This window comes from Protobothrops mucrosquamatus, unplaced genomic scaffold (genome assembly GCF_001527695.2).
Source record: "Protobothrops mucrosquamatus isolate PMUCROS unplaced genomic scaffold, P.Mucros_1.0 scaffold28, whole genome shotgun sequence".
NCBI lineage: Eukaryota > Metazoa > Chordata > Lepidosauria > Squamata > Viperidae > Protobothrops > Protobothrops mucrosquamatus.
This window is the reverse complement of record NW_015386413.1, coordinates 1,679,835-1,688,969: the sequence shown is the minus strand read 5'-3', so window position 1 is coordinate 1,688,969 and position 9,135 is coordinate 1,679,835. Positions and strand designations below refer to the sequence as shown.

The window sequence follows — 9,135 nt, the reverse complement described above, 5'->3', positions numbered from 1 at the left end:
CCCCTCCCCGCGGCTGGGGGGGATGGGGGGGGTCGTCCCGGGCCTGGCTGGCTCACCAGGATCCGCTTGAAGAGGTTGCTCTCCTTGGGCGGCAGCGGCGCCGACGGCATGGCGAGCCCAGGCGGCCTCCTCCTCTTCCTCCTTTTCCTCCTCTTCTCCGGCCCAGGAGCGCCGTCCGGGGCTTCGCCCGCTGGGCCCCGCCAGCCCGGCTCGGCTCGGCTCGGCTCGGCGCTCGCGCACCAGGACGCCCCCGCGCGCTCCCGGAGGCCCTGCGCGCGCTCCCGCTCTGCAAGGCTCCGAGGAGGAGTAGAGGGGGAGAAGCCGGCGGAAGAGTTGCATGCAACGCTCCGGACTTCAGCCTCGGGACGGAGCTGGAAGGGGCCTTGGAGGTCTTCTAGTCCAGCCCCCTTGGCTCGAGCAGGAGACCCTATGTGCCATTCCAGACGAGGGGTTTATCCGCTCTCTTCTTAAAAAACTTCCCGTGTTGGAGCACCCAAAACTTCTAAATTAATCACACCCTTTAACAGGAGAACAGCTGGAAGGGGCCTTGGAGGTCTTCTAGTCCAGCCCCCTTGGCTCGGGCAGGAGACCCTGCATGCCATTCCAGACGAGGGGTTTATCCGCTCTCTTCTTAAAAACCTCCAGTGATGGAGCGCCCACAACTTCTGGAGGGAAGCTATGCAGAAGAACAAGAGTTGGAAGGGGCCTTGGAGGTCTTCTAGTCCAGCCCTCTGCTCCGGCAGGAGACCCTGTATGCCATGCCAGACGAGGGGTTTATCCGCTCTCTTCTTAAAAAACTTCCCGTGTTGGAGCCCCCAAAACTTCTAAATTAATCACACCCTTTAACAGGAGAACAGCTGGAAGGGACCTTGGAGGTCTTCTAGTCCAGCCCCCTTGGCTCGGGCAGGAGACCCTATACGCCATTCCAGATAAGGGGTTTATCCGCTCTCTTCTTAAAAACCTCCCGCGATGGAGCGCCCGCAACTTCTGGAGGGAAGCTATGCAGAAGAACAGAGTTGGAAGGGGCCTTGGAGGTCTTCTAGTCCAGCCCCCTTGGCTCGGGCAGGAGACCCTCTACGCCATTCCAGACAAGGGGTTTATCCGCTCTCTTCTTAAAAAACTTCCCGTGTTGGAGCACACCCAAAACTTCTAAATTAATCACACCCTTTAACAGGAGAACAGCTGGAAGGGGCCTTGGAGGTCTTCTAGTCCAGCCCCCTTGGCTCGAGCAGGAGACCCTGCATGCCATTCCAGACAAGGGGTTTATCCGCTCTCTTCTTAAAAACCTCCAGTGATGGAGCGCCCACAACTTCTGGAGGGAAGCTATGCAGAAGAACAAGAGTTGGAAGGGGCCTTGGAGGTCTTCTAGTCCAGCCCTCTGCTCCGGCAGGAGACCCTGTATGCCATGCCAGACAAGGGGTTTATCCGCTCTCTTCTTAAAAAACTTCCCGTGTTGGAGCGCCCGCAACTTCTGGAGGGAAGCTATGCAGAAGAACAAGAGTTGGAAGGGGCCTTGGAGGTCTTCTAGTCCAGCCCCCTGCTCGAGCAGGAGACCCTGTATGCCATTCCAGACAAGGGGTTTATCCGCTCTCTTCTTAAAAACCTCCAGCGATGGAGCGCCCACAACTTCTGGAGGGAAGCTATGCAGAAGAACAAGAGTTGGAAGGGGCCTTGGAGGTCTTCTAGTCCAGCCCCCTGCTCGAGCAGGAGACCCTCTATGCCATTCCAGACAAGGGGTTTATCCGCTCTCTTCTTAAAAAACTTCCCGTGTTGGAGCACCCACAACTTCTAAATTAATCACACCCTTTAACAGGAGAACAGCTGGAAGGGACCTTGGAGGTCTTCTAGTCCAGCCCAGAGCGCCTGAAGGCAGGACAAGAAGCAACGGATGGAAACTGACCAAGGAGAGAAGCAACCTGGAACTAAGGAGAAACTTCCTGACAGAACAATTAACCAGTGGAACAACCTGCCTCCAGAAGCGGTGAATGCTCCAACACTGGAAGTTTTTAAGAAGAGACTGGACAACCATTTGTCTGAAATGGTATAGGGTTTCCTGCCTGAGCAGGGGGCTGGACTAGATGACCTCCAAGGTCCCTTCCAACTTATTCTCTTAAGTGTGAGTTACACACTTCTTCCTAATGGCCTGGAACATCTCTAGTGCTCTCTGAGCTGAGGGTTGGACTAGAAAACCTCCAAGGTCCCTAGAATAGGGAATAGAATAGAATAGAATAGAATAGAATAGAATAGAATAGAAAATATGGAATGCAGTGGAGTGGAGTGAAATAGAATAGAATAGAATAGAATAGAATAGAATAGAATAGAATAGAATAGAATAGAATAGAAAATATGGAATGCAGTGGAGTGGAGTGAAATAGAATAGAATAGAATAGAATAGAATAGAATAGAATAGAATAGGAGCTGGAAGGGACCTTGGAGATCTTCTAGTCCAGCCCCCTGCTCGAGCAGGAGAACCTATACCATTATATTAACTGACACACCTTGCACAAATTATCTCCTAATTTTAATGTCCATGTGATGTACATGCACTTCTAGGTCTTCAGGCAGGAGAACCTATAGAGTTTATAGAAGAACTGAAAGATGGGGCTATTAGCCTACAATGCTGGTAAAATGATGTCCATTTAGAGACAAAGAAGGGACTGAACGCACCAGTGAGAAAAGCATGTCTCTTCTACAAAATATCCAAGTCAGACTGTCCTGTTCTTTATCTTTTGTCTGATCAGCATGGCAAAAATCTTTGCAACCAGCAGATCAGAAGGGGGACTAACGCTTAATGATCTGAAGATCTTACGTTGCTATTTTTATTTTATTTTATTTTTTTGACATTTCTATTGAGGCTTGCTTTTTCAGAGATGTGTTCGGTGACAGGAATAAGCATCACGTTTTCTACCTCTTTCTATTCTATTCTCTGTTTCTATTCTATTCTCTATTTCTATTCTATTCTATTCTTTATTTCTATTCTATTCTATTCTCTATTTCTATTCTCTATTCTCTATTTTATTCTCTATTCTATTCTATTCTCTATTCTATTCTATTCTATTCTATTCTATTCTCTATTCTATTCACTATTCTATTCTATTCACTATTCTATTCTATTCACTATTCTATTCTATTCTATTCTATTCACTATTCTATTCTATTCTATTCACTATTCTATTCTATTCACTATTCTATTCTATTCTATTCACTATTCTATTCTATTCATTATTCTAGTCTAGTCTAGTCGTCTATTCTCATCATCATTATAACATTCTAAAAAGAAATACAAAAACACACCAGTGTTTTCAAAACTTGGCCACTTTCAGACAGGTGGACTTCATCTCTCAGAATTCTCCAGTGCTGAACGAAGTCCAGCCGTCTTAAATCTGCCACTTTTTTTTTTTAAAAAAAGCCCATATTTACCACCACTCCAAAACAAGTCCTTTGGGGGGGGGAAAAAATTGAGAAGAGTGGAAAAGACAGGGAGGGAGATTTAAAAGAGGAGGAAAAAGCTAAATTGCAAAATGCTGTGGCCCAAAAGAAAGTAACGTGGGAAAATTCTCTCCACGTTTTTAAATCACACTTGTTTTTGCAAGCCTTACGGGGTTTTATAAGGTTGCGGCACGGTAGAGGTTAACTGGAGCATCTCCCGCTAAGCATTGTGGGAGTGGTAGTTCAAAACCAGAGGGCTGCTGGGAAATGTGGTTTTTCTCCCACTTCCTTGCTCGGTCTTCCGCAGCTTCCTTATTCAAGCAGGCATCAGCTCCCGTGGGGGACCTGTTTTCCTTCAAGGTGAGAGATAGAAATTATTTTATTTTATTTTATTTTATTTTATTTGCAAAAATGAAAGTTGCAATACAGGGCCCGTTTGTCTGGATTTGCATGTGGCTTGCAAACAGATTGGCAGAAAAAAAGCGTTTGTTTTCTGCAGCTTTTGGACCAGAACGGTGGTGGATCTAGCAAGCCAGGAACAAAAGTCGTATCTTTGCCAGGAATAAATTTAGGAAGAAATAACCTCGCTTTGCAATCAGCTTTTTAAGGGGGGCTCTGAAAGTTTCCTGCTTTGAAAACGCGGCTCTAGTGTTTTGCAACTTTTCTTCAGTTTGTTTGGTTTGATCCTGGCTCGGCTGGAGCAGTTGTCGGAAGCAGTTGTCAGTCTTGAGTGCTGGCAACTATTTTAGGCTATTTGAAAATAATCTGGGGAATGAAAAGAGGGGTTCGTTTCTTAATGGCATGCCTAAGATTGAGTTATGCTGCTCATTTTTGTTCGTTTAATTCATATGTCACAAAATCGCACTATGTAACGTCAAATGATGCACTGATGATTATAGCTAGTTTGGTAATGAAACGTCTGCAAGAAAATCACCAAGCACCTCAGATGTAACTTCTGGTGTTTTATTTGAAATTTAAAAATTACCTAAGAGAAAATGATGGTATTGATTTGTTATTTGTATTGCAAATCCTCTTGCAACTGTGTTTCAGATGTTGAAGAAGCACAGGTTTTCCTAGCCTGGCTTCCGCTGGCTTCCAATTTCATAATATTAGTCTCATTTACTACCCCAAGAATTCCTTGAAAGCTAGAAAGCGAGAGGCCATGAGTTCTAGTTCTGCCTTAGGCAGGAAAGTTGACTGGGTGACCTTCGGCCAATCACCAGGAGACTGGGAATTCTAGTCCCACCTTAGGAAAGTTCACTGGATGACATTGGGCCAATCGCCAGGAGACTGGGAATTCTAGTCCCACCTTAGCCGTGAAAACCAGTTGGGTGACTTTGGACCAGTTATTCATTCTCAGCCCTTCCCACCTCACAGGGTTGCTGTTTTGGGGAATATAACAGGAGGGAAGTGTGTTGGATATGTTTGACACCTTGGGTTGTCTATAAAAATAGTAAGATGGGAGATAGATAGATAGATAGATAGATAGATAGATAGATAGATAGATAGATAGATAGATAGATAGATAGATAGATAGATGGATGGGAAGGAGAGAGGAGAGGAGAGAGAAGAGAGGAGAGAGGAGAGAGAGGCATGGAAGATAGATGATAGATAGATAGATAGAAATTATTATTATTAAATTATTTATTCCCTGGTGCTCACGTCTATTGACTGACTTTGAACATGGATATACCCGGGGATCACATTTTTAAAGTAATTTCGGATAGATAGATAGATAGATAGATAGATAGATAGATAGATAGATAGATAGATAGATATAGATATAGATATAGATAGATGGATGGGAAGGAGAGAGGAGAGGAGAGAGGAGAGAGAGGCATGGAAGATAGATGATAGATAGATAGATAGATAGACAGACAGAAAGATAAGATAAGATAAGATAAGATAAGATAAGATATAGATAGATAAGAGATAGATAGATAGATAGATATAGATTAGATAGATAAAATTGGAAATAGACAGATATAGATAAGATATAGATAAATAAGATATAGATAGATAAGATAGATAGATAAGATATAGATAGATAAGATATAGATAGGTAGATAAGATATAGATAAATAAGATATAGATAGATAAGATTTAGATAGATATGATATACATAGATAAGATATAGATAGGTAGATAAGATATAGATAGATAAGATATAGATAGGTAGATAAGATATAGATAGATAAGATATAGATAGGTAGATAAGATATAGATAGATAAGATATAGATAGATAAATAGATATAGATTAGATAGATAAAATTGGAAATAGACAGATAGACGAATGATAGATAAATAGATGATTGATTGATTGATGGATGGATAGATAGATAGCTGAAAGATAGCTGGATAGACAGTTAGATGATAGACAGACAGGTAGGTAGTAGGCAGGCAGACAGAGACAAGCAGGCAGGCAGGTAGACAGACAGACTAGGTAGTTAGATAAACAGACAGACAGACAGATAAACACTGTTGAAAGAAAGACCAAAAAAAAAAAATTGCTACGGTTTTATTTGTGTATTCCAGAAGGTTCAACCCGAGGATGAAGCCTCACCCAGCAAGTCCTGTTTTCAGATTCCTGTTTCACAAATGCCACAAGCCCCCCCGGAGGGACCCTCTCCCATCCCTTGCTAAAAAAAGGGCTCTTTGGGTGGAGCTGAAAATCCTTCGGCACGGCTGCGGATGGTGGGGGGCTGTCGCACCTGCGAGGACCTTCCACGCCAGCCCCAGGGCCTTGGGGATGCTTTGGGACCGCGGCCCCTTGCAGGAGTATTTGCAGACGTTGAAGCGGGAATACGAACGGATCGATGCGTTGCTGAGCACCTGCGCCGTTAACGAATTTAAGAGGCGGGACCTCGGTCAACGGCGGGCTGAGTTGTCCCCCTTTGTGGAGACATTTCAAGAAATTCAAGAGGCTGAAAAACAAATTCAGGAACTGGAAAAAATGTGTACAGGTACAGTGTGCAGGTAGTCCTCAGCTTACGACCGCAATGGAGTCCCAAACGTCTGTCGTTAAGCGAGACATTTGTTAAGTGAGCTTTTACGATGGCAGTTATTAAATTAAGCAGCACGGTTGTTGGATCCGGCTTCCCCTGTTGACTTTGCCTGTCAGAAAGTCAAAAAAGGGGATCCACGTGACCCCCCCGGGACACTGCAACCGTCGTAAGTACATGCCAGTTGCCAAACCTCTGAATTTTGATCACGTGACCACGGGGATGCTTCCAAGATCGTAACTGTGCAAAACGGTCGTAAGTCACTTTTTCCAGTGCTGTTGTAACCTTGGTCACTAAATGAATTGTTGTAAGTTGAGGACAGCCTGTATAGAACTTTTTTTTTTTTTTTGGCATTCATTTTGGGGAAGCCCCACAATTTCTTTGCCTCCACTACATCTAAGGGAACCGTTCCCCCATCTCTTGAGTTTCAGACGTGTAGTAATAACTTACTCCTCTCTTTTCTGTTTCCTTTGTTCTGCCCTTTGATTACAGAGCTCACTAAATCAGAGGAGAAACCTCTGCTAGAACTTGCTACGGAGGAGAAGGAAAGCACGAACCAGAAGATTAAAGGACTCTATCTGGAGGTGAGCAGAAGCCAGCTGCGCCCAGCTGTTGTGGTCTGCAATGTCAGGAGTATTGTGTAGCTGAAACTGCTCATGGGAACTTATGCACTTTCCCAAAAAGGAAAAAAAAAACGGATAACAGAATATTCTATAGAATAGAATAGAATAGAATAGAATACAGAATAGAATACAGAATAGAATAGAATACAGAATAGAATGCAGAATAGAATAGAACAGAATAGAAACAGAATATGAATAGAAACAGAATGCAGAATAGAAATAGAATGCAGAATAGAATAGAACAGAAACAGAATATGAATAGAATAGAAATAGAATGCAGAATAGAATAGAATACAGAATAGAATAGAATACAGAATAGAATCTATATAAATAAAAATGTACATGTTCGTTTGTTCAAAAGCTTAACGCTCCGAAAGTTCTTCACCGATTGCTTTGAAATTTTGACACAACGTTACATTCGAATACGCGCATGTTTTTATATACCTACTATTATATAGATGTCACACCTGTGACAGGTAAAAACATGTTTTTTTAAAAAAACAGCGCCATCTGTTGGACGCTTTGAAATTGCCATTGAACATGCAATTCATTGAAACTCCCACGTGCAACATTTCCAAAGCATCCGGCACGAGAAAAGTATTGCAGAAATGCAAACTTATTGTTTGGGATGAATGCACAATGGTGCATTGAGACTGAGCCACAGCAACGCGTGGCCGGGTATAGCTAGTACTGAATAGAATGCAGAATAGAACAGAATAGAAACAGAATATGAATAGAATATGAATAGAAATAGAATGCAGAATAGAAATAGAATGCAGAATAGAATAGAACAGAAACAGAATATGAATAGAATATGAATAGAACAGAACAGAATAGAAATAGAAATAGAATATAGAATAGAGTAGAGTAGAGTAGAGTAGAGTAGAGTAGAGTAGAGTAGAATAGAATAGAATAGAATAGAATAGAATAGAATAGAATAGAATAGAAAATATAGAATAGAATAGAATAGAATAGAATAGAATAGAATAGAATAGAATAGAAACAATATGAATAGAATATGAATAGAATAGAATGCAGAATAGAAATAGAATGCAGAATAGAATAGAATAGAAACAGAATATGAATAGAATATGAATAGAATAGAATAGAAATAGAATGCAGAATAGAACAGAACAGAACAGAACAGAATAGAATAGAAGATTTGGAAGGGACCTTGGAGGTCTTCTAGTCCAACCCCCTGCTCAGGCAGGAAACCCTGCACCATTTCAGACAAATGCTTGTTCAATCTCTTCTTAAAAACCCCCAGTGATGGAGCACGTACAATGACCATTTTTCAGACTTAACGACCTTTGCAGCATCCTCACTTGGTCACGCGATCAAAATCCAGAGGCTTGGCAACTGGTTGGTACTTATGACCGTTGCCGTGTCCCAAGGTCACGTGATCCCCTTCTGCCACCTTCTGACAAGCCAAGTCAGTGGGGGAAGCCGGATTCACTTAACAACCGTGTTACCCACTTATCAACTGCCGCGATTCACTTGACAGGAAGGTCCTAAAATGGGGCAAATGCAACCCATATCTCATTTTAGTCACAGAAATTTTGGGCTGGGTTGCGGTCGTAAGCCGAGGACCCCCTGTAACTATGAAGGGACCTCTTAAGATCCGAAACGGAAGTTACAAACACCGTCGGAATGGAGCTGTAAGCTTATTTGTCAACCGATTTTTGTTTTTCTGTCTTCAGCTCTGCGAGAAGATAACGCCAAGGGACAAATATGACGAAAACGGTGTCCTTTTAGAAGTCACAGCGGGCAGGACGACGGGAGGTGAGCAAAGAGAAGCAACCTAGAACTATGGAGAAACTTCCTGACAGTGAGAACAATTAACCAGGGGACCAGGGGAGGGTGTTGTGATAGGTACGGTCAGTGGGAGGGGCAGATATGGCAGGAGCAGAGGACCATATCGGGTTTTGGGAGCACGCACACGCTGCTTACAAGCTTGTGGGTGCTCCGGTCCTCAGGACTCAACTCGACCCCCAGGGATCTTAGATCCCCGGCCCCGGGATCACCGACTGATGCTGTGTAATGCCAGGTCCGTGGTAAATAAGGCCCCCCTCATTCAAGA

At 43.3% G+C, this 9,135-nt stretch overlaps 1 protein-coding gene across 1 annotated transcript in view; it reads left to right on the top strand.

The window, feature by feature from the left end:
- Positions 1 to 3,750: 3,750 nt before the first annotated feature.
- Positions 3,751 to 9,135, top strand: part of MTRF1 (mitochondrial translation release factor 1) — a 15,250-nt gene continuing 9,865 nt past the window's right edge. The window contains exons 1-4 of the mRNA XM_015811079.1: positions 3,751 to 3,789; positions 5,966 to 6,393; positions 6,925 to 7,016; positions 8,756 to 8,837. Coding sequence (XP_015666565.1) covers positions 5,982 to 6,393; positions 6,925 to 7,016; positions 8,756 to 8,837 — 586 coding nt within the window. The 5' untranslated portion in view covers positions 3,751 to 3,789; positions 5,966 to 5,981. The remainder of the gene's footprint in view (positions 3,790 to 5,965; positions 6,394 to 6,924; positions 7,017 to 8,755; positions 8,838 to 9,135) is intronic.